At 41.4% G+C, this 27,239-nt stretch overlaps 1 protein-coding gene across 1 annotated transcript in view; it reads right to left on the reverse strand.

The window, feature by feature from the left end:
• The window catches only part of LOC139470120 (putative sodium-coupled neutral amino acid transporter 11), a 130,955-nt gene that overhangs the window by 18,146 nt on the left and 85,570 nt on the right, over positions 1 to 27,239 (reverse strand). Inside the window, exons 4-5 of the mRNA XM_071252415.1 lie at positions 21,373 to 21,431; positions 279 to 354 (exon numbers count right to left, since the gene is read on the reverse strand). Coding sequence (XP_071108516.1) covers positions 279 to 354; positions 21,373 to 21,431 — 135 coding nt within the window. The remainder of the gene's footprint in view (positions 1 to 278; positions 355 to 21,372; positions 21,432 to 27,239) is intronic.

The raw sequence follows: 27,239 nt of genomic DNA on the forward strand, positions 1-27,239 counted from the left end.
ACATCACCACAGGCAGATAGATAACTGGACCTGTTCTATACCGGCCAGGATTACATGACATCACCACAGGCAGATAGACAACTGGACCTGTTCTATACTGGCCAGGCTTACATGACATCACCACAGGCAGATATAGAACTGGACCTGTTCTATACCAGCCAGGCTTACATGTAGAGACAGCGCACATCACCACAGGCAGATATTAAGACCCTGTTCTTTCCTGTCAGGCTTACACAAGAAGTCCCCACACATGTGACACCTGCTGAGATAACACTTACCTATAAAGGGGTAGAGGAACTGCAGAACAGTGAGCACATAGAAACCGGGCCGGCCAAATGCCACCAGCACCATATCCTGGAAGAAGAACACAGAAGTTGAAGAACAGATGGAGGATCATGTACACTTTATAACCATTCAAGTCATCAACACTGTTGCCAACACCATCAACAGTGTTCCCAATACCATAAACGCTGTTGCCAACACCATCAACAGTGTTCCCAATACCATAAACGCTGTTGCCAACACCACCAACAGTGTTCCCAATACCATAGACGCTGTTGCCAATACCACCAACAGTGTTCCCAATACCCAAACACTGTTCTCAATACCACCAACAGTGTTTCCAATGCCATAAACACTGTTCCCAATACCACCAACAATGTTGCCAAAACCCAAACACTGTTCCCAATACCACCAACAGTGTTTCCAATGCCATAAACACTGTTCCCAATACCACCAACAATGTTGCCAAAACCATCAACAGTTTCCCCAATACCATCAAAAGTATTTCCAATACCATAAACTGTGTTCCCAATACCATAAACAGTGTTTACAATACCACCAACACTTTCAAAATACCAACAACAGTGTTTCCAATACCACAAACAGTGTTCCCAATACCATCAAAAGTATTTCCAATACCATAAACTGTGTTCCCATTACCATAAACAGTGTTTACAATACCACCAACACTGTTCAAAATACCAACAACAGTGTTCCCAATACCACAAACAGTGTTCCCAATACCAATAACAGCATTCCCTGACTATTATCAACATACTGCTGAAACCCACAAGGTGTTGACCAACCTAGGATCAGTATCAGGGCTAAGCCCCCCGATGCTTAGTCGATCATCAAACTCAAAGCGATGATTGATACATGCATTTAAGTTTCTCCAAATGCAGCAGCCATAAAATTTCAGAGTCCTGTGAGCGGATTCGAACCATGGACCTTCTGATCCAACATCAGACGCCTTGTCCACATGACCAAAGAGGTTTACACCATCAGCAAGCTTGTAAGGTAAGGATGTCATCTGTGGGATGACTCCACAGCCATTTCTTGAGCTGACAGTGCTCAGAGTGATCTTAAATCTACAGGAAGTGAAGTCCACTCAACACCTGCCTCAAAGGTGAAAGATATTTGAAGGACAAGACTCTTTCACTAGATCACACAGGTGAGCTGAAGCTCTAACACACTGGTTTTGAGTGTCAGGATCTTGTATCATATCCTTTGCTTGACCGGAAGCAGGTGAACAATATATACTGTAAATCTTGAAATTAACGAGCGTGAATTAAATGCGAAAAATGCGAGTGGTCTTTGCTTGCATTATTAAACATCACATTTATATCAACAATAAGACATTTTGGGTAGCAGAAATATCAACTTAGACATACGCTGAAAACAAACAACTATGTATTCCACATCACTGTTTATTGAGCAGCACTTGTAACAAGTATATAAACAATGTCATTCAAACACTAATTACATGCTGTGAATTGTCACTGCTGGGGTCAAGACTATTGTTCTACTCACTGATGTCATCACTGATTACACCTGCAAATGCGTCAAAGGCCGACACTAGCCAGCACACATGTATTGTTTTAGTGGAAGTACTCTACACAGCGATAATAAGCGGTGCTATTTGGTGTGTGATTGGATTAATGTAAGGTTTGATTAAGGTGAGGATTCTCCTGTATTTTCTTTAGATATAAATCCACTGATGCTTGAGAGGAGGGGGTGTCGCATTCATATTGAGTCACATTTTTGGCTAGGGGCCAGCGGTCTCATTCTTTTGGAGACACATTAATTTCACAATTTACAGTAATTAAATTTTTAAAAATAACACGCTTTACGGAATTGCCTCTGGAACCCATTTTCCACAAATAACATGTATTCAAATTTAGCACAAATTACAACGATAATATCACTATACCACACAATAACATCACAGTATGACAAATAATCATAGCACAATATGACACAATAATCATAGCACAATATGACACACCTTCCATTATCACTTTGCCAATTCTGTAAATTGTCCATTGATTTCTCAACACTACAAACATGCCTCAAGGTGTTACTGTTTGTCAATGTCAAATTGGTCTGTTTTCTCTGCCTTGGAGCGGACTATAAAGAGATGCTGACGGCATCAATTCAGTCTCTTTACCTCTGTTGACTTCCTGTGTAAAGTCAGGATCACCATCAACACCATATTTCCTATAATAAATGACTCCTTCGACACTGTCATCAACCACTGAAGTACATCCAACATGTTATAGTCCCTTACCCATTAAACATTAGGGCTGGCTAGGTATGGTGCTGACAAACCTAGAAACATAATAAGGGCGAACCGGTTTCTGGCGTGCCCAAGGGACGCAAGATCATCAAAATGAAAGTGATGTCATTGAAAATAACTTACATAAACTATTGTGATGAAATAAAGTTGAGATTTACTGAAACAGACTTGTTTTTGTCAAAAATGTCAATTGTCGAAGCTGGAATGAAACTGTTTTGGTTATGTCTCAAATGTCTAAAAAAATGTCTACGTATTAATGTGTCACTGCTCACCAGTGAAATATGTTGATTTCTTTCGGGACTTTCTTATATACATAAGTTACTCCTCCAATATTTACGGATACTTGATCGATAATGGTTAGCGGTTATCGCTCTCTATAATCTACCGTATTCGACCAAATATCGAACAAATCGACCCTATTTTTTCACCAAAATAATATTCTAAGAAGAGCCCCCTATTTCTAATTTTGAGAGCACCCTGGGCGCTTATTATGTCGAATACTGTATATCGATAGCCAGCCCTATTAAACAACACAGTTTTGTTTCAGATCCGTCACCATCTTTATATCACTAACCGAAGTCAGGTTTTCTCACCCAGACTGACAGCCGATCTATTTGGTCGCCTCTTACGATGAGCATAGGTTGCTGGGGTCCAATTATAATCTGAAATCCCTGGTGTAGAAGATAGGGCTGGCACGAGTCCACATTTACTACCCGGGTACCCATCACCCTATTACCTAACCCTACCCGGATACCCACTGAAGATATCTAGAGATAGGTAAAAACTGTCCGATTTTGAAAAGTTTGACCGTAGCCCTTGCAAAATGTATTTAGATATATGTGTAAAGCGATCTGGTCATGCATACACTGAAGTTTACTGCATGAAGTTTTATCTTTATTCAAACATATAAAAGTCAGAAGGAATGGGTGCATTGTCAGAAAGAAATTGGAACATTAGTGACTTATAATGTAACCATTTTAGATAATTTTTGTCATTAAACACTATATCACGTGACTAACCACGTGTCCGGGTAGTCCTGTGGGTATCCAGGTCCTACTCAGGACCCATCCGACCGGAGTACCCGAGTTACCCGTCCCAGCCCTTGTAGAAGACTAAATAATGTTGACGCTGTCAATTTACCTCTATGACTTCTTGTGTTGTTGTGTTGTCAAGACGGCCATATTTCCTATATTTACAATTTCAGTGAAATCATGTGACAAGCATGGGTATGGTGTTCACAAACCTAGAAACATTAATCACTGTGAATGGAGGATTGCAAACCACATCGAGGGATGCAACACTGCAGAGTGAAGCTATGGTAGCGATTGAGTCCAGTACGAACTGATACCATGACCTTGGTATGGTTTCAAAGGTGAAGGTGAGTGTGTGAGTTTAATGCTGCTTTCAGTCATCATGACAGCTACAGCATGTCAACTTCGTCATGTCTAGATGTTTACCACACTGAGGTGAAGTCAGCTGATCCTACTGAAGCTAAGGAATGTAACTCTGCCCCTCTTTCAGTTACATACGAGCGGGCTACATATTTCATTCTTCATGTTACTTAATCTTTATTCCTTAATTCCAGCAACAGGTACAGAAAATAATTTAAAAATACATTTAAAAAAATGTTCAAACGATAAAACATAGACATATGCTGATATTTTTCTAATGACAGGAATAAAATTGTACCCGTGAAGTTCCAGGTTAGAAAAGGTCTTCAGCAACCCATGCTTGCCGTAAAAGGCTACTATGCTTATTGTAAGAGGCAACTAATGGGATCGGGTGGCCTTGCTTGCTGACTTTGTTGATGCGTGTCATCATACCCCAATTGTGTGGACTAATGCTCATGATGTCAATCACTGGATTGTCTGGTCCAGACTCAAGTATTTACAGACAAAACATTAGCTGGAATGTTTCTGAGTGCAGCGTTTAACAACAAACAAACAAACAAACAAACAAATTGAGGTCACAGAAATGATATACTCCACAATGAAGCCAAGAAATTCCCAGGTCAGGTGATCTAAGACTGGTTATCCTACAAGGCTTAATTTCCAGAGATTAATTTGTACACTTAGCTTCCCAAAATCTAATAAGTATTCTGGTCAGGTTTATCCACACACGATTGCAGTGTATTCATGGCGGCCTGGATGCGAGTCTGCCAGGAGAACCGAGCAGGAGATGAATAATGGACCATAAAATATTCATAACTTTATCAGACGGCCTGATAATAGCTGGGTGCTTATGTCAGGAACAGTAATTGGTGTCTGTGATCGGACTCGGCCAGCAGCCCACACAACCCTACATCCTCCCATACCCGTCAAATCTTCACCTGTTACGATGTCTTCTCTGCAGCTGAGTGTGAGTGAGTGAGTTGGGTTTAACGCCGCTTTTAACAGTATTCCAGTTACATCACGGCGTGTCAGCTTGATGTGAGATGAAAGCCCGAAGTGAAGCAGGTCTCAGACGTTTACCACTCCGGTGAAACCCACGAGCACGGATATGGTGCTGACAAACCTAGAAACATAATCAGGGCGAACTGGGATTCGAACCCACAATCGTAGGTTTCTGGCGTGCCCAAGGAACGCAACTCTGCCCAGCGAATAGCGTCGCCTTAGACAACATGGCCACCCCTGCCCCCTTCTCCGCAGCTGAATTCTTTAATCTCAACTAACACAGATAAGGACACAGTTCCCATCAGAAGCTCAGTTTTAAAGTGACGGATCAGCTGCCTTTTCTAATTTGGTTTGGTTCTCCGTAGGCCGAAAACCTGTCAGTACCGGCGCATAATTTGGGCAAGGAAAGATAAGTCTCGTTAGAATTCAGACCCAAAATGGCCAATTATACCACACTGGATTTTAAACTGACTGCCACAATCTGCTGTGTAACAGATTCTGTTAGATGTCCCATTGGCCCATTTACTTCGTTCTGCCACGGTTCCTGTGCAATTGCTTCTTAATCCATCCTTATGCACCACTCCACAGACATTTCATCAATAATTGTCACAAATTACAAGGTTAAAGGATTTGCCATCCCTTCTGAAGGATTACAGTCCGACCAAAATAAATCTGAGCCATGCTTCAGACGATGGCGCTATTGGTTTGTACCGTAATTACTCTATTAGCAATACATGTAGATACTGATGCAGTTATCAACTGGCTGCATCCTTATTGGCTGATATAAGCTTTTGTTACGGTTTGGTTTTGATGTTGTGAAGGAATGAAACCACACATCACAGAATTAAATCATGTCATCCAGACAGATTATTAAGTGGAAAATGTTGAAACAAAATAGATTTGTTTGTATGACAAGCAGGGTTTCCCGGCTAACAGGGTTTCTGCACTAACAGGGTTTCCTGACTAAAAGGGTTTCTGCACTAACAGGGTTTCCTGACTAAAAGGGTTTCCTGACTAAAAGGGTTTCCTGACTAACAGGGTTTCTACACTTGCACGGCATTCATAAGTGTTTGATTGTCATTCTAGAAGTTGGCAAATAATTAAGAAAAACATACAACTTTATGGATAACAACTTCAGGTAATAAGCTAATTAGGATCCAGTCAGCTTGTCACAATTGTACAATCCCTATAATCCTTATTCTTACTGTAGTCATTCTTCCTGTAAATCTGGCTTCACTACCCGTGTGCTTCATAACCTGTGTGCAATTTGTCATTCTAACTGTAAATCTGGCTTCATTACCCGTGTGCTTCATTACCCGTGTGCTTCATTACCCGTGTGTTTCATTACCCGTGTGATTCATTACCCGTGTGATTCATTACCCATGTTTCATTACCCGTGTGTTTCATTACCCGTGTGCTTCATTACCCGTGTGCTTCATTACCCGTGTGCTTCATTACCCGTGTGCTTCATTACCCGTGTGCTTCATTACCCATGTTTCATTACCCGTGTGTTTCATTACCCGTGTGCTTCATTACCCATGTGCTTCATTACCCGTGTGCTTCATTACCCGTGTGCTTCATTACCCGTGTGCTACATTACCCGTGTGCTTCATTACCCGTGTGCTACATTACCCGTGTGCTTCATTACCCGTGTGCTTCATTACCCGTGTGCTACATTACCCGTGTGCTACATTACCCGTGTGCTTCATTACCCGTGTGCTACATTACCCGTGTGCTACATTACCCGTCTGCTTCATTACCCATGTGTTTCATTACCCGTGTGCTTCATTACCCATGTGCTTCATTACCCGTGTGCTTCATTACCCGTTTGCTTCATTACCCGTGTGCTTCATTACCCGTGTGCTACATTACCCGTGTGCTTCATTACCCGTGTGCTTCATTACCCGTGTGCTACATTACCCGTGTGCTTCATTACCCATGTGCTTCATTACCCATGTGCTTCATTACCCGTGTGCTTCATTACCCGTGTGCTTCATTACCCGTGTGCTTCATTACCCGTGTGCTACATTACCCGTGTGCTTCATTACCCGTGTGCTACATTACCCGTGTGCTAAATTACCCGTCTGCTTCATTACCCGTGTGTTTCATTACCCGTGTGCTTCATTACCCATGTGCTTCATTACCCGTGTGCTTCATTACCCGTGTGCTTCATTACCCGTGTGCTTCATTACCCGTCTGCTTCATTACCCGTGTGTTTCATTACCCGTGTGCTTCATTACCCGTGTGCTTCATTACCCGTGTGCTACATTACCCGTGTGCTTCATTACCCGTGTGCTTCATTACCCGTGTTCTTCATTACCCGTGTGATTCATTACCCGTGTGCTTCATTACCCGTGTGCTTCATTACCCGTGTGCTTCATTACCCGTGTGATTCATTACCCATGTTTCATTACCCGTGTGTTTCATTACCCGTGTGCTTCATTACCCGTGTGCTTCATTACCCGTGTGCTACATTACCCGTGTGCTTCATTACCCGTGTGCTTCATTACCCGTGTTCTTCATTACCCGTGTGATTCATTACCCGTGTGCTTCATTACCCGTTTGCTTTATTACCCGTGTGTTTCATTACCCGTGTGCTACATTACCCATGTGCTTCATTACCCGTGTGCTTCATTACCCGTGTGCTTCATTACCCGTGTGCTACATTACCCATGTGCTTCATTACCCATGTGCTTCATTACCTGTGTGCTTCATTACCTGTGTGCTTCATTACCTATGTGCTTCATTACCCGTGTGCTTCATTACCCGTTTGCTTCATTACCCATGTGCTTCATTACCCATGTGCTTCATTACCCGTGTGCTTCATTACCCGTGTGCTTCATTACCCGTCTGCTTCATTACCCGTGTGCTTCATTACCCGTGTGCTACATTACCCGTGTGCTTCATTACCCGTGTGCTTCATTACCTGTGTGCTACATTACCCGTGTGCTTCATTACCCGTGTGCTTCATTACCCGTGTGCTACATTACCCATGTGATTCATTACCCATGTGATTCATTACCCATGTGATTCATTACCCATGTGCTTCATTACCCGTGTGCTTCATTACCCGTGTGCTTCATTACCCATGTGCTTCATTACCCATGTGCTTCATTACCTATGTGCTTCATTACCCGTGTGCTTCATTACCCGTGTGCTTCATTACCCGTCTGCTTCATTACCCGTGTGCTTCATTACCCGTGTGCTACATTACCCGTGTGCTTCATTACCCGTGTGCTTCATTACCTGTGTGCTACATTACCCGTGTGCTTCATTACCCGTGTGCTTCATTACCCGTGTGCTACATTACCCATGTGATTCATTACCCATGTGATTCATTACCCATGTGATTCATTACCCATGTGCTTCATTACCCGTGTGCTTCATTACCCGTGTGCTTCATTACCCTTGTGCTATTTGTCAGTCTTACTGTAAATCTGGCTTCACCCCATTGTCTACATGTTATCTATTACCGTTGATGTCAACGTTAATCTGCTGCTTATCACAACGTGTCATGCATGTATACCCCACACTTGTCACTCCAGCTTGATAACAGTTAAAGAATCTGCATCAAAACATCGCTATATGCAAAAAATCAGAAGTTGTTATCCATAAAGTTGTGCCTTTTTTTCTTAAGATTTCCACACTAACAGGGTTTCCTGACTAAAAGGGTTGCATGAATAACAGTGCATCCAGACTAACATTTCCAGACTAACAGGGTTTCCTGTCTAGCAAGGTTTCTTGGTTAATAGCATTTCCAGGCTAAAAGGGTTGCTGAACTAACAGGGTTTTATGATCAACAGGGTTTCCAGACTAACAGGGTTTCAAGACTAACAAGGTTTCCTGGCAGCAAGATTTCTTGGTAAAAAGAGTTTCCAGACTGAAAGGGCTGCTCAACTAACAGGGTTTTATGACCAAAAGGGTTTCCATACTAGCAGGGTTTCTGGGTTAAAAGGGTTTCTAGACTAAAAGGGTTGCTCAATTAACAGGGTTTTCAAATCAGCAGGGTTTCCATACTCACACTGTTTCCAGACTAACAAGGTTTAGAAACTATACAGCACCTTTACCAAACAGAAAAACAAATAAAGACAGAACAGTTCTGTCCCTAATGAAACACAGATGATCTTCCGAATACCATATTCAACGTAATAAGCGCCCACGGCGATATTTGCTAATATATTGGCTTGTGAACAATCCTAATCAGCACCCCTTCCGATTGATCAATGTACACAGGATTTATTTTTTCGTGTATAATACACACTCTTGTGTTATATTACCCTTAATTATGGGCAATTAAATTCTTGAAAAATGTATCTGTCGTATGTAAACGCTTCAGGCTGTTAGCATAAACCACGAAATTTAGATCTTTCCACTCAAAATAATATTCTAATAAGCGCACCCTATTTCTAATTTTGAGAGCACCCTGGGCGCTTATTACGTTGAATACGGTACTTGTTTTGCTACTGATGCCATATCCAGATGAATAAGTGTTTAAATTTGGTGGCAATTGTTGCAATCAATATAGATTGGCTGCAGGAGAAAGAAATTGAAATACCAAATAAAAATAAGCATTAATTGAAAACACTGTCGTTATGAAACAAAATATGGTACTCTAGAGACTGATTGTTCTTGTCCCTGGGACAACGTCCCGTTGCCAGGGTATTGGTGTTTACAGGACCGCCTCTGTGGTCTAGTGGTAGAGCGTCCGCAAGGAGAGCGGAAGGTCAGGGGTTCAATCCCCGGCCGCGTCATACCAAAAGACGTTAAAAGATGGTACTTGTTGTTACCCTGTCAGGCGCTCGGCATTAAGGGGCTAAAACAAGGACTGGTCGGCTCGGAGTCAGCATACTGTGTCTGAGTGGGGTATTCATGTTAAACTGCGGCATGGTATCTCAGTGAGCTAGCACTATAAATCGGCATCATTCTGGACTAGTACAAGCAGCCACACAAACATACACACGTACATGCACGTTGCTATATAAGTGCAATAATCTTGGACGCGACGTTAAACCCCATTTCACCTCACCTATTGGTGTTTACAAGCCTGGTCAAGGATGGGTTCAAATCTCAAATGTTCAAATGTCAGCACTATAACCATGCTTGTTGGTTCACCATAGTGAAGAATGTCCCCCACCATCACTTTAGATTTTCCTTCAACCTAAATTGAGACGCCATGACAGTTGAAACACTGTGCCAGCTTCAGTTTGTACTCCATGCCAAGCAAAACAAGTCATCAGAAGATGACAAATTCCCCCAGACCCCAGAAAAAGGCACCACTTCAGTCCCTGGTTAATACATGTACAAAGTTTGGATGAAAATCTTTTACTGTTAGGCTCCGGAAACGAAATATGGATGACGGACGGATAGACAGACCAGATGATGACAATATGCCCCCGTATTTTATGCTGGGGGGATAGAAATGAATAAGTTTTGACAAAACAATGACTCAATTCTTAATATATTGATACATCACAGTATTCCAGTTATATCACGGCATGTCAGCTTAATGTGGGAAGACAACCCCAAGTGATGCAGACGTTTATTTTTTATATGTATAACTGGAGTCTTGGTCTAGTTATAACATCATCAGGCTTGCGTAATATTCAAGAAACACAAAAAATCATCCTAATAAATTGTGGGCAATAGATGTTTAATCCACTCCTGACATCCATGGTTCCATAAAAACAGAAATGAATCATTCATACTTTCAAACTGAATATCAAGTGCTTGATTATACAGCCAAACAGCTTCAAGTTTATATCCATTTCCTTTTCAGCCATTTATAATACTGGTACCATATTCACTGTATTAAGCAGCCATCGTCCAACTTTTAGACCAAATTATGACCGAACACTAAGGTCACAGTCCATATTTTCTTGTGTATATTGCAGACGTTTTGTACAGGAATACAAAATAGCCACATGATAAATTGCAAAAAACAATAAAGAGCAAAGAGTGGTTTATTTCACGATAAAACATTGTTGTACCATGACGTCATTTCTGGAGATTTGAACATGTGCTCGCATCTTCATGACGTTGTAAACTGAACATTATTTTTAAGAGGGCAGTGAGTTGTTCTCCATAGTTGTAGCTGGGCAAGGTAGATATTCGCGATAGCTAAACGATCAAGTCCAAAAGCAGGAGAGATGTGACAATCGGCATTGGGAAAAAAGGGACAGATAATCGATGTGAGAGTTGTGAGAATACGCAGGAAAGAGCAAATTGCCCCCCCCCCCCCCTGTTCATAAAATGGATTTTGTCAGACATTGCCGGGGTCAGATATTCTATTCAAGGAATCATCACATTATTTAAAAATGGGTAAATAATTTTAAAGCCTGTACAATTTATTAACATCAGCTGTAAATAATATCAATATCACCTATAGGAAATAAGCAATGAGTGGGAGTTGCTTATCGTACAATAAGACACTGCCGGGAGAATAAACCATGAGGTGTGCAGTAGAAAAGGTATATTTAAGAATTGAACGTCAGTTTGGATGGGTTCACTGAAGTGTGAACGATTTAAAAGCGCTGGTTAAACTGTGTGAACCTCCAAGCTATTAAAGGTATTAAAGGTATCCAAGGTATTAAAAAAATATATAGAAAAACGAGTTGAACGTAAATACCGATCAAGAATACGGGGAAACCCCGGAAAGTAGTTCACACGATCAATTTCACAAAAAAAAATTTCACATCGTGTGAACATTTTTTGGCCGTTCACAGGTGTGTGAACTCCAAATATCAGATCATGTGACTACCCATTCAGCCAATCAGCATGAAAGAAACAGTGTAAACTTCAAAGTATGAAATTATTACGAATTACCTAGTTACAATTATCAAAACAGTTTGAGTTTAAGGACATTTGAACAAGTTTGTGCACTACCGCCTGATTTATAAAAAATAATTTAAATTATTATGGGTTTGATAAGCACCCCCTTTGTCAATTCCCATGGACCGAGGCGCTTATTGTGTGGTATACAGTATCTTATTTCTGCACCGCCTCCACATAATGCCCATGACAAAACTAGCGATGCCAAGAGTCGCTGTCTGGCTTCCATCACTGACGGTTTCCCTTGTTCCAGGAGACAGCTTCCTCACATCACACGGAGTAATCTAATCCCATGGGTGGACATGTGCTACATAAACAGCCTCTCCCAAAAGTTAATCTGATAAAGTATTGATATAGACTCTGAAAATCGAAAGTTGATTTGTAATAATGTGCATCATCATATCTGCAGCTAAAGTAGCCAACTTAGTCATTTAGGATCAAGATATATTTAGGTAATATTTTGATGATTACTCTAGCCAGTCCACTAAGGTAAACGTTTGAGTCTCGACCAGGCAAACCAGTGACTTAAAGTGTTGTGAAACAATCCACCCAATTAGCGCATTCTGACTGCCAATCAGCAAAGCCACCAATCTTGACCAGACGATTCAATTTAGTCCCCTTTAACAAGGAATAGGGTCTCTAGGGGAACAGGGCCCAGCAGGGGACCTATTGTAATCCAAAGCCCCACAGGACCCCAACCAGTCATAGGGTGCTGGGGACCTATTGTAACTAGAAGAGACACAGGACCCAACTTGTGGCCTCTTTCAACCAGTCATTGGGTGCTGGGGACCTATTGTAACTGGAAGAGACACAGGGCCCAACTTGTGGCCTCTGTCAACCAGTCATAGGGTGCTTGGGACCTATTCTCATGCATACCGTTAACAGCTTTATTTCTGCGCCGTTAAAATATTGCGAATATCACACCAAAGACAATACTGCGACGAGATATTTTTGCGAGTTGCCGTGTTGAGATGACCCCTCGATTACCAAACCATAGACAGCTTCTCTCCGAAGCTAGTTAATCTGAGTTGGCCGGAAAGTTGACCAGTGTCATGAAACCGATTCACGCAAGATGGCTTGTCTCCTCCTGTGTGGACAAAATTGCAAAGGACACTGACGCAATCAAGCGAGGATGGAAGAAGGCAGGATTACTATGAGGTAACAGTGACACTATTTGGTCTGTTTACACTGTCATTTGTGATGTATTGTGTGACCATTCTGCATTCATTTGTTTTTTTAACTTATTGCATAACTTGTGGTTCTGGTTCCTGATTTCAACATTTGATGACGTGTTGCAATGAATAAAGTATATATGTATTATTTATACTTATTTTTGCATTGAGTCTCGTTCGCAAAACTCAAAATAATAAAACGGTCGCAAACAATTCCCTGTTTACAGTAATCCATGAGGGGGCAAATTTATTTCCCTCTTTTGACTTTAGATAAGATGCTGGGACATATTCTAACCCAGGTCCCCACCCTATCCACAGAACCCAGGTCTCCACCCCTATCCACAGAACCCAGATCTCCACCCCTATCCACAGAACCCAGGTCTCCCTGCCTATCCACAGAACCCAGATCTCCACCCCTATCCACAGAACCCAGGTCTCCACCCCTATCCACAGAACCCAGGTCTCCACCCCTATCCACAGAACCCAGGTCTCCACCCCTATCCACAAGACCCAGGTCTCCACCCCTATCCACAGAACCGAGGTCTCCAACCCTATCCACAGAACCCAGGTCTTCACCCCTATCCACAGAACCCAGATCTCCACCCCTATCCACAGAACCCAGATCTCCACCCCTATCCACAGAACCCAGGTCTTCACCCCTATCCACAGAACCCAGGTCTCCACCCCTATCCACAGAACCCAGATCTCCACCCCTATCCACAGAACCCAGATCTCCACCCCTATCCACGGAACCCAGGTCTCCACCCCTATCCACAGAACCCAGGTCTCCACCCCTATCCACAAGACCCAGGTCTCCACCCCTATCCACAGAACCGAGGTCTCCAACCCTATCCACAGAACCCAGATCTCCACGCCTATCCACACAACCCAGGTCTCCACCCCTATCCACAGAACCCAGGTCTCCACGCCTATCCACAGAACCCAGGTCTTCACCCCTATCCACAGAACCCAGATCTCCACCCCTATCCACAGAACCCAGATCTCCACCCCTATCCACAGAACCCAGGTCTTCACCCCTATCCACAGAACCCAGGTCTCCACCCCTATCCACAGAACCCAGGCCTCCACCCCTATCCACAGAACCCAGATCTCCACCCCTATCCACAGAACCCAGGCCATTACGTAAGACCCATCCAGTTCAGCAGTCACTTGTTATGGCATTCCCAACACAATAGTCTGTCATGGTAAGTACAAGAGATAAGTCTTCAAAAAGGCACAATGTATAGTATCAGAAAAAATTATTGTCTAAATTTTGAATATTACTTACTTGGTGCCACGGGACCATATATGGTCCCTCACTTTTTACACCCTTATAGTGCCACAGGACCATATATGGTCCTGTGTAAATGTCCCTTTGCAACTGTGAATTAAGATGTCTAACACTGAGTGCACAAACTCTAAATTATAACCATTATCACCCTCATCATCTCAGCTTTAACGATGTGTAACTCATATTTTATACAGTGCTACGGATCACAAAATATGGTGAGATTTATAAAGTGGTTACGGCGCTTCTCAACCTTTTTCTGCCATATTGAACTTCATACAAATGACGGTGATCTTTTTATTATGCACCCATGTCACATACATGTAGCTATTATAATATCAGACAGCCAATTTGAAAAAGAAATCTGATCAGACTGGTCAGAAAGATTTACTTTTCCCCAGTGTACAGTTATTGGTGTAAGACTACTAATGTTTATTCCGCAACGGAAGTTTTTTTATTAAGTATTGCATATGTTTATTGACTGTGTGTCATGGTGATTTAGCACAGCGATAAAAACAAAAAGACGTTTCAGATTGTCTTTCTGTTGCTTATGGTGATGATTTACAGAAAATATTCAAAGATACGGAAAGATAGCTATGATAATTAATATTAGGTGGTATAGTGTATATTTATGGGCTGGTTTTCATGATCAAAACATAAACATTGAATGTCCATGGCCGAAGTGATCGACAGGGCATGTTCGCTTCATAGCTGAGCTGTCTACATCTACCAGTTGTCCTACATGCTCGCCCGTTTAGACAAATAACTGCTACATTTTTAATTTGAAATGACTAAGAGTCATGTGTGATTGCTCAAACTACTTAACCCTATGTATGACTTGCCCTAACCGATTTCAAAAGTGTGGCCACAACGTCTAACATTAGATGACGTCATATTGTAAAAGTATTGTTTCAAGGTCGGTTTCACATGTGGCAGTTCGACCATGGTTTCTGTCGGTGGTACATGCGACACAAAGATGATACAACTATTGAAAACATCAGTGTAACTTCCAAAATGATGACAGCAATACCTTTTTGCATTTGGGTTAACCGCTTATGGATACGATGTGCTGTAATGTTTGACTTTGATTTATTTTTCCTTTCATTGAATCTGTGATAATGGCGCTGTGATTGGTTTGCTGAAATAGTATTTTCCATGAGTCTAATGTACATACATGCTGTGATTGTACAAGATAATTAACAACCAATTGTGTATGCATACATATCATCAAATACACATCATTAACTCTTTCAACACCAGTTAACCAGAAGTGTTTACTGCTGGGACACTGAGTTCCCTGAGACACTTGTGTGATAGATGAAGCCAACATTTGTTACTACATGTTATACACCATTTGAAAGGTCTGATCCTATGGTTTATAAATATGAAAGTTATGTTTTTCACATTATTTAAAATAATGCATTTACAACTTAATTAAGTTCGTTATAAATAAAAAATGTAAGCTAACACGTTGTTAACGTCCGGATTAAGGACCAAGGAAGCCAAAACTTGACGATTTTTGGCAAATGTAAGATTTCATAAAATCCACTTACCTATTTCGGTTTTATTTTCATTGTTTACGTAATTGGAAAATCATTTTAAAAAGAATTATAAATAGTTTCTGTCATCACCCATTTCCCGATAACAGTGGCTGTCCGCTCAGTAACATGAAGAAATACCGCCGTTTTCGAGGGCTTCATATGAATAACACGTTCGTCGAAGAATGGCATATGACACATCGCGAGAAAGCTTATTCCTTCATCTACGCCCTTGTAACATCATCTGTTTTTTTTCTGTAGTTATAACATGTGATTTCATTGGATTAAAATTGGTTTCTAATGATGCTTTCTTGCCAAAATCTGCTAGAAGTTTCGTGATTGGTCAATTCTGAGCACATGACCTAATGCAGCCAATCAAATTACAGCTGTGATACCAAGCTCGTGTTAGATAAATTTCAGAAGTTGGCGAAAGATTTTTGTTAAATCGTGTTATTCTGAACGTTTTAAGCAGGAAATCACGATATATATTAAAAATATAAAACTTCGTGAATGTATCGTTCTAGGTTACCAGCTGTGACAAAGATTTTTCATGCATATATTTTTGCATTAAACATCGTGTCCGAGCCGAGAATTCAAGGCGACAAAAGCCGAGATGTCATTTGACTAACATTACACGCAATCGCACGAAAAGATGGAAATAATAACTCAGATGTAAGTTTGATTACTTTTTTGTTGATTTTATTCATTACTTTGTATAATATATTTAAAGATTTGTTTAAAATGTCTTTATTTTGCTCTTTGACATGTTCGATGTGGACCCAATGTTGAAATTTGTGTCCGAGAATTGTATTTTCAATAACATCGCGGGAAATAGTGAATAATATTTTAATCTACTGATAAAAAATGATAAATTGAAATGGAATATCTATTTCAGACATTGTGAAATGTGATAGATTTAATAAATGAATTATATCACAGGTAGGTCCATAAAAATATATATTATTTTGACGTGACTATGGCTTGGCCGGTTAACCGGCCAACGGTGTCTGGGGACTCGATGCTTCTTGGCCGGATAACCGGCCTACGGTGTTGAAAGAGTTAATATCATCAGGAAATGTTATATATCATCATAACTCGACAGCTCGTATTTCGAACATTCTGCCATGGATATTAGATCTAATTAATTGATATTAGATATACAAATTATTGATGTACTCTGTACTCTCGATTAACGTACGATAAGCTATTGCAATTGATATTTGATACTTTTGTTGTTGTCACAATCTGCAATTTTATTTGTATATGCTAATAGATGGCTGCTGTGAATTTGTCGTCTGGACAGGACCTCGCGTGTTGTGACGTGGATGACGTCACGTGAAACAGCTATTCTAATGTTGTGGTGGTGGTTTCAGTTCCTAAATAACAATATTCTCTTTGACTGAACTAGAAAGTATATCTAGTACATCAGGATTGGAACATTTCCACGATGACCGACGAGTGAATGAGACCACTTATCACCTGACTAACACTGTTAGAATATTTGGTGCAGTTTTCTAATTTTGGTATGTTGTCTTATGTGCTTTTCATATCTGTTTTAAGGCTTGATATTCCAAAAAAATAATATGCATGTAGTTTAGTAAGAGAATGGAATATTTCACAGTGAGAAAGCTGTCAAAATGGATCCAATATTAAACAACCTAGCTTTCAATATTTAAGCTTCATCTGGTAGAATCTCGAATGGTTCAATTTATAACATCAACAATACAAAGGTAATAAGGTCTAAACACAATATATAGGTAATCCATTTCTGTAGGACAAACTGTTTTCAGTGTAAACGTGATTTCATTTTGATGTTTTAAATAGATTTATTTATATTTTTTTCACTCTTCATTTTCTAAGTTTTCTAATACTTCGATCAGTGACATAGTAGTAATTACTTTGTTTTGCATCCTCAGTTAGAAAAAGGTTGGTTTTTTTTAAATATCTATCACAATTTTAACTTGTATATTGTTGCACCAAGCTGTAGTTTAGCTCGGCCAAAAGCCAAAAAGGAAAGACATAATAACTGAAAACCATTTATATTAAAGATTTCGGGGGTTAAATTTTCGAAGTTCAATACCAAGAATATATATTTTCCTTTTGTGACGAATAATTCCATTTTTTTCATTGATCTACCATCAATATCTGTTTCAAACATTTCCTTTAGTAGAATGGGATGAAATGGGAGACTGTACTGGGAATAATCTATCACGTATGCCCCTGAATGTGCATGTACATGCCTTGGTGTAAATACACTTCTAAGGCCGTATTCATAAAACAATATAAAGGTAAAATTTGTATTTCATGGACTGGCCATACAAGTATATTTTGAGCAAAGGTCTAAGTAAGGCAGCCAAGTGCAAAATACAAGCTGAGACGAGGATGTATGTTTTCTAGTAGTCATAGAAAAACAAATTTGTTCAGAGTTTTGAGCACATGAACTGTATATACATTGAACACTACTTTAATCAAAGTAATTCACATTTTCATAATTTTCTCTTTCACTTAATCTAGATATTATTTATAATTATACCGTAAATACTAATACTGCCTTCTTTCACCTGTGCAAGTTATCGTTTCCTTCTATTAAATGAACTTATAGACTACTCTACGCTTCTTGAGCTTTCAAATTCAAGTATTAAAATTGTCCTATTACATCTCGTTTCAAGCTTTTTTACGTAAGATTTAAACCATTAACAACACATCATAACACCTGAAGTATCAATACGAGGTCTGTGTGATTGCACAACAAAGCAACATATGCTTGTACGTGTTACGGTGCCCGGGTTCCAAGTGATCGAAAATAGGTTTGTTGGATAGATTTGCTGCCCATGAAAACGTTTCAACGATTTCGATTGAATCTGCATGTACTTACTTTTGGGTGGTAGTGCATTGTTATAACCTTGTTAATTATTTAAGAATTGACCTTCACTTTGTGTGAGTTCATTGGAGTATGAACCTTCATAGAGTGAGGACCAAACTGTATGAACATCAGAGCTTGATTTTAGATACTGTTGGAAAGACAATCAACTCGAGTTGCATATTATACAATTGGGTTACACTGTGTGAAGAAATAAGAACGTTGCAACACATTTGATACAATGTATACGCCTTTGAAACCGCGACGTCATCACAGTGCGGCACTGAGTGGTGTACAAAACCAGCTGACGTCCAGGCACCATGAGGGTTAAACGTACTGCAGGAAAACGTTTGACGAGTCTTACTTAAGTTTAGAACTTGGAACGATAACCTACATATTGAAATTGGGAGATTGAGAAAATATGAAGCCGCTAATAGCGGCCCAAGTGTAAATAAAAGTTTAATTCAGCTCAGTTCAGTCACACAGTCCCTGAACCATAGTATTTTCCCTTCCACACAGCCCTACTGTTATTCTATACCTTAATTGAGGCAAGTCTAGAATTTCCGCAAATCAGGCCTAAAACTCCCATCTGAATGGGTCTCCTAAATGTAGTTGCTTCTTTTAATGAAACTTATATGTTTTCAGAGACAAACCGTCAGTCTACCAGACAAGTAGGCTTGTCGAGTGAGCGTTGTGTAACTTCTGTCCACTCAACAAGACTGCAGGGAAGGAGTGTCACAAGGATATGTCTAGTTTCGCCGCCTCAGAGAAGCTCTACAGGAGGAATCCATATATGAGGCTCACACAGAGAGGATGTATCGAACACCTTCAGCTATTTATGTCTCCATATCAATTTGACAAACGGCTGCCTCTATTTCGGTCATGCAATTTCATTATTCTAGCATGTCATTTCTCTCTACTGAGACAATTTTCGAACAACAAAGAGTAGCCGGAGGTCTATTTCATCCCTGCACAATGAGGGACATCTTTGGTTCAATACCCAGAAGTAGACTACAATGGAATCAATCTCGGTAGTGGCCTGAGATAGGGTTGTTGTTTCTGGAACCAGTTGTTTTCATAGTAAATATTCTGAACATTTATCAGGTGCTGACAAATATTACTGTTTCAAAAAAATAAAATTGCAATTTTTTTGGGTATAAACACAACCTTGATAACGGTGAATCTACATTGAAACATTGCTAAATTTAACAACCAGAAATTGTTATCCATTACATAGTACATCTTCTTATGTACTATTCAACTTCTAAAATGCTAATCAAACATTTTTTTGTTTAAAACCAACACGACCCAGCTGCTTGGGTGAGTGAGTGAGTGAGTATAGTTTTACGCCGCTTTTAGCAATATTCCAGCAATATCACGGCGGGGGACATCAGAGATAGGCTTCACACATTGTACCCATGTCGGGAATCGAACCCAGCTGCTTGAAGTGGATCTGACAAAATCTTGCCCCAGAGCAACAGTGAACACAACTGATACATTTTATTTACAAGACAAAAAAATGCAAAAACAGACAAAGGGTTTACTTTACTTTTGTTTTTTCCCACGTAAAAGAATATGTGGGCCTGACATTGCCATATAGGGCATCAACGTCATTTCACTTCTTGCCTTTACACTGACATCAGACATCAACAAATCAGTCCCAGACCAATTCTGTGATTGCAGAAAGATTTGCAGAAAATGTAACTGTCTGCAGAATTGCAGAAATATCACGGAAGTTGGCTTATTTTTATCAATCAAGACAATAAATTTAATGTTTTTCAAGCTTTCCTATTGAATTTTGCACTCTAATGCCTAAACATGTGATTTAAACATACAAAATATGAATCCCACAATAAATGAAATTTGGAGTATATAATTTTTACTTTTTAACGTTTTTGTGGTATTATGACAACACAATCTGTGTTAACATCTGACCATAGAATAATATGAGTGAAACTATGCATATGAGTTTCATATTTATTTTTGAGGAGTTTTTTTTACCACAGAATTTGGTTATTATAGCCACAGATTTTTGGTAATTTTACTGCAGATTATTTTAATTTTGACACAGAATTTGTTAGGGACAGAATACCATTACACAAAACACCCTCATTTTCATGTTTACTATTAGTGAGTGTTATGACTTTAGGGTAGAAATGACCTGCAATTAATGACTTCCCTGTATTGGGAGTTACGTCCCTTCTGATCATATTGCTCAGTGATGACTGTGATACACATCCACCTCTTACTTCCAGGTACCCATGCTACAACTGGGCAGATCTGCACAGTTTAAAACAAGGTCTTTGTCAAATGAAACGCTTCTCTCTCTTATGTTACCTTTCAAGGCTACAACACAACAGTGGCATGAATCAAACCCTTTACTTCCAGGTACCCATGCTACAACTGGGCAGATCTGCACATTTTTAAACAAGGTCTTTGTTTAATGAAATAGTTTCCCTCTCTTATGGGTACAACACAACAGTGGCATGAATCAAACCCTTTACTTCCAGGTACCCATGCTACAACTGGGCAGATCTGCACAGTTTATAACAAGGTCTTTGTTTAATGAAATAGTTTCCCTCTCTTATGGGTACAACACAACAGTGGCATGAATCAAACCCCTTACTTCCAGGTACCCATGCTACAACTGGGTACATCTGTACCAACTGTAACAGAAATATGCTGAACCCAGACCGAGAAATAATGATGACTTACCTGGTAGGAATCAGTATTGGATAAGTGGCCAGCCTCAATCAGCAGAAATATAGAGTAATCTGGAAAAATAACAACACACTACAAATACTTGTGTCTCATAAATACACTTTCTACAAAAATGGGCACCAACCATTTTGACCGAGTGAGTTGCTTTTAACGCCCTTTCAAACAGTATTACAGTTATACAGGCTTGTCAGCTTAATGTGGGAGGAAAGCCCGAAGTGATGCAGGTCTTAGACGTTTACCACTTTGGTGAAACCTACGAGTACGGGTATGGTGCTGACAAACCTGGAAACATTATTTTGGCGCCTACTAGTTTAAAAGCTATACTTTGAAATTTTTTAAGGGCTCTGTTGTTGGAAAGAGGATATCATCTGCAGTCAAAATATTCAAAGATAACACAAAATTCTGAATATACAATTCCCTTTAGAAAGTGGTCACATTTAACAAATGTCATATTTGTGATACCACTTTCTTGGTAAAGTACAAATTCTGGGATTTGAACTGACACTCAGAGTGAGGAACCTAACTGCCGGGACAGAAAGTCAGTGACCTAACCCACTCAGCCACCGAGGATTGGTGCCTCACTCTGAGAGTCTGAGTTCGAATCCTGGATGAGACCTGATGCAAAAAAGTACTAGAATCTGTACTTTACTCAGAAAGTGTTATCTCAAATATAACATTTGTTACATGAAATTATCTGTTTTCATCGACATATATTACTGTGGGGAATATCCAAGCTTCTGCATGGAAACCATCCCGTTTCTAATCTAAGTGAGTGATGAAGTCCATGCAGAGCCAAGATAAAAGATTGAACAACATGTGCACTCTCTGCTGATTCTGAACACGGCTCTTGTTAGATTGGTTGGTTGGTTTGTTGTTTAACTGCACTCAGCAATATTCCAGCTATATGACGGCGGTCTGTAAATAATCGAGTTTGGACCAGACAATCCAGTGATTGATATCATGAGCATCGATCCACGCAATTGGGATCCATGGGCGGGTACAGCTTTTTTTAAAAGGGGGGGTGCACAATTAAGATATATTTATTGTCTTTGGTGGTAATTTATACAGAAAATAAGACTTTTTTCGAAATAAAAAGGGGGGGGTGATACATGACATCAACCAGTCTGTAAAATATTGAGTCTGGACCTGACAATCCAGTGATTGATATCATGAACATCAATCCATGCAATTGGGATACGATGACATGCACCAACCAAGTCAGCGAGCCTGACCACCCGATCCAGTTAGTCGCCTTTTACGACAAGCATAGTTGCCTTTTACGGCAAGCATGGTTTGCTGAAGACCTATTCTACCCCGGAATCTTCACGGGTCGCTCTTGTTAGAAGGGTGAGTGTGTATGGTTTTACATCACTTTAAGCAATATTCCAGCTATATCTCACAGAGGGGGACACCAGAAATGGGCTTCACACATTGTACCCATGTCGGGAATCGGACCCGGGTCAGCCTGACGAGCGAACGCTTCAACCACTAGGCTACCCGACCGTCTTTCTTGTTGGAAGAGACACCATCAACAGGCTAGCTATGATCATACACAAGTTTTACATCATACAAGTCGATATGTACAATATGTGTCAAGTCAGCACTTTATGTTGGTGTTCAGGGACATCTCCCAATACCGGCTTGGCGAGACCTATCTCGTCTCTCACCTAGAGTCAAGGATTTAGCTTAATAATACCAATACCAGCTTGGCGAGACCTATCTCGTCTCTCACCTAGAGTCAAGGATTAAGCCTAATAATCCCAATACCAGCTTGGCGAGACCTATCTCGTCTCTCACCTAGAGTCAAGGATTTAGCCTTATAATCCCAATCCCAATCCCAGCTTGGCGAGACCTATCTCGTCTCCCACCTAGAGTCAAGGATTTAGCCTAATAATCCCAATACCAGCTTGGCGAGACCTATCTCGTCTCTCACCTAGAGTCAAGGATTCAGCCAAATAATTTGCCATGGATTAAGTCATAAATACAAACTAATGAAGAATGGCACTGAAAAGCTTGTTAAGGATGACTGACGATGAATGAATAGGAGAACTAAGTTAAGGATTACTGTATTCGATTTAATAAGTGCCCACAGCAACATCTGCTAATATATTGGCTAGTGAACAATCCCAATTAGCACCCCTTCCGATTTATCAATTTACACAAGACTTTTTTATTCGCGTATAATACGCACTCATGTGTTATATGCACCCTTAATTATGGGCAATTAAATTCTGGAAAAATATATCTGTCGTATATAACCATTTCAGGCTGTCAGCATAAACCACGTAACTTATCTTTCAACTGTTTTTTTCACCAAAATAATATTCTAATAAGAGCCCCCTACTTCTAATTTTGAGAGCACCCTGGGTGCTTATTAATATGGTAACATAAATTGCTCTTGAGGACTTGGGCATCTTGTTATTTAGGGTAAAATACAAGGCATGGCTAGATGAGATGCTAGGGAATGAGTGAGTATGGTTTTATGTCACTTTTTATTTTGTAATTTATCTTTCCAAATTTTTCAGTATTGTGGTATTATATTTAAAAACAAACATGGTACAAACACTTTAACCATTATAAAATTCTATAATCTGGCAATAAATCAACCTTGATTAAATTCATAAGAAACAGTTTTTGAAATCAATACATAAACCAGCAGTGAAGAGAGAAAAAACTGTTGAACAATTTTGTTTTAATCTCACTTGGATATTGATTTGATAATATTTTTCACAAATATGAAACAACATTTAAACATTTTATGAACAGTATTAGTTTCTTCCTGCCAAGTCTGTTGACTCATTTCTCAAACTCTGAAGGATGTGAACTTTTTACCCATCATTCCAAGAATTCAAAGCAATCCTTTCAATTCATTACTTCATTTCACTCAAGGCTACAGGACCCACCAGAGCCCACATCAAGGCTGCAGAACCAACCAGAGCCCACATCAAGGCAACAAGACCCACCAGAGCCCACATCAAGGCAACACGACCCACCAGAGCCAACATCAAGGCTGCAGAACCAACCAGAGCCCACATCAAGACTGCAGGACCCACCAGAGCCCACATCAAGACTGCAGGACCCACCAGAGCCCACATCAAGGCTACAAGACCCACCAGAGCCCACATCAAGGCTACAAGCCCCACCAGAGCCCACACCAAGACTGCAGGACCCACCAGAGCCAACATCAAGGCTACAGGATCAACCAGAGCCCACATCAAGGCTACAGGACCCACCAGAGCCCACATCAAGGCTGCAGAACCAACCAGAGCCCACATCAAGACTGCAGGACCCACCAGAGCCAACATCAAGGCAACACGACCCACCAGAGCCCACATCAAGGCTGCAGAACCAACCAGAGCCCACATCAAGACTGCAGGACCCACCAGAGCCCACATCAAGACTGCAGGACCCACCAGAGCCCACATCAAGACTGCAGGACCCACCAGAGCCCACATCAAGGCTACAAGCCCCACCAGAGCCCACACCAAGACTGCAGGACCCACCAGAGCCAACATCAAGGCTACAGGATCAACCAGAGCCCACATCAAGGCTACAAGACCCACCAGAGCCCACATCAAGGCTACAGGACCCACCAGAGCCCACATCAAGGCTGCAGAACCAACCAGAGCCCACATCAAGACTGCAGGACCCACCAGGACCCAGATCAAGGTAACACGACCCACTAGAGCTCAATCAAGGCTGCAGGACCCACCAGAGCCCAGATCATGGCTACACGACCCACCAGAGCCCACATCAAGGCTACACAACCCACCAGAGCCAACATCTTGGCTACACGACCCACCAGAACCCACATCAAGGCTACAGGATCAATCAGAGCCCACATCAAGACTGCAGGACCCACCAGAGCCCACATCAAGGCTACAGGATCAACCAGAACTCACATCTAGGCTGCACGACCCACCAGAGCCCACACCAAGGCTGCAGGACCCACCAGAGCCCACATCTAGGCTACACAACCCACCAGAGCCCACACCAAGGCTACAGGACCCACCAGAGCCCACATCAAGGCTACAGGATCAACCAGAACTCACATCTAGGCTGCACGACCCACCAGAGCCCACACCAAGGCTGCAGGACCCACCAGAGCCCACATCTAGGCTACACAACCCACCCGAGACCACATCTTGGCTATACGACGCACCAGAGCCCACATCAGGGAAACAAGACCCACCAGAGCCCACATCAAGGCAACACGACCCACCAGAGCCAACATCAAGGCTGCAGAACCAACCAGAGCCCACATCAAGACTGCAGGACCCACCAGAGCCCACATCAAGACTGCAGAACCAACCAGAGCCCACATCAAGACTGCAGGACCCACCAGAGCCCACATCAAGACTGCAGGACCCACCAGAGCCCACATCAAGGCTGCAGGACCCACCAGAGCCCACATCAAGACTGCATGACCCACCAGAGCCCAAATCAAGGCTACAGGATCAACCAGAGCCCACATCAAGGCTACAAGACCCACCAGAGCCCACATCAAGGCAACACGACCCACCAGAGTCCACATCAAGGCTACAGGACCCACCAGAGCCCACATCAAGAATACAAGACCCACCAGAGCCCACATCAAAGCTACAAGACCCACCAGAGCCCACATCAAGGCTACAGGACCCACCAGAGCCCACATCTAGGCTGCACGACCCAACAGAGCCCACATCAAGGCTACAAGACCCACCAGAGCCCAAATCAAGGCTACAGGATCAACCAGCACCCACATCAAGGCTACAGGACCCACCAGAGCCCACATCTAGGCTGCACGACCCAACAGAGCCCACATCAAGGCTGCAGGACCCACCAGAGACCAAGGGCTACCAGAGCACAAGATCTATAACATCTGCAGGCCATGCTAACAGTACACTCTGACCGTGGTTGACTTTATTGCTGACTTGGCACAATTCCAGGCCTGGCGAGCTGATCAATGGCCCACTTCATTTTACTTAGAAGGATTTCTCTGGGATTACAATTGATCACCAAATGCAAATCTTTGTAATCTGTGCCGGTGGTGGGACGCCTTGCTGTTTAGATGATAAACCAACTGACTTATGGATATTGTCTGGTCACAAAGACTCTCCTCATCTTGTAAAGGATGAATGGGTAACTTAACCATAGGCTGACTGAAATATGTACTATTGTCTCTGCTAATAGCAAACTGCAAGGAGTGAGGACATGATAGAGTGAGAGGCCAGTTCATGACCTAGCGATTGTAAGTGTGAGTAGGATCTTTAGACCTGGACACAATGACCTGCAATCAATCAGGTCATAAACTAGTGTCAGATAGTATCAGCAACACAATATGTATAATTTGACACAATGACCTGCAGTCAGTCAGGTCAAAAGCTAGTGGTTGATAGTGTCAGTAATACACACAGTTGGACACAATGACCTGCAGTCAATCAGGTCAAAAGCTAGTGGTTGATAGTGTCAGTAATACCCACAGCTGGACACAATGACCTGCAGTCAATCAGGTCACAAGCTAGTGGTTGATAGTGTCAGTAATACACACAGTTGGACACAATGACCTGCAGTCAGTCAGGTCACAAGCTAGTGGTTGATAGTGTCAGTAATACCCACAGCTGGACACAATGACCTGCAAGTCAATCAGGTCACAAGCTAGTGGTTGATAGTGTCAGTAATACACACAGCTGGACACAATGACCTGCAGTCAATCAGGTCACAAGCTAGTGGTTAATAGTGTCAGTAATACACACAGCTGGACACAATGACCTGCAGTCAATCAGGTCACAAGCTAGTGGTTGATAGTGTCAGTAATACACACAGTTGGACACAATGACCTGCAGTCAGTCAGGTCACAAGCTAGTGGTTGATAGTGTCAG

This window comes from Haliotis cracherodii, unplaced genomic scaffold (assembly GCF_022045235.1).
Source record: "Haliotis cracherodii isolate W230 unplaced genomic scaffold, xgHalCrac1.p SCAF_20, whole genome shotgun sequence".
Classification (NCBI taxonomy): domain Eukaryota; kingdom Metazoa; phylum Mollusca; class Gastropoda; order Lepetellida; family Haliotidae; genus Haliotis; species Haliotis cracherodii.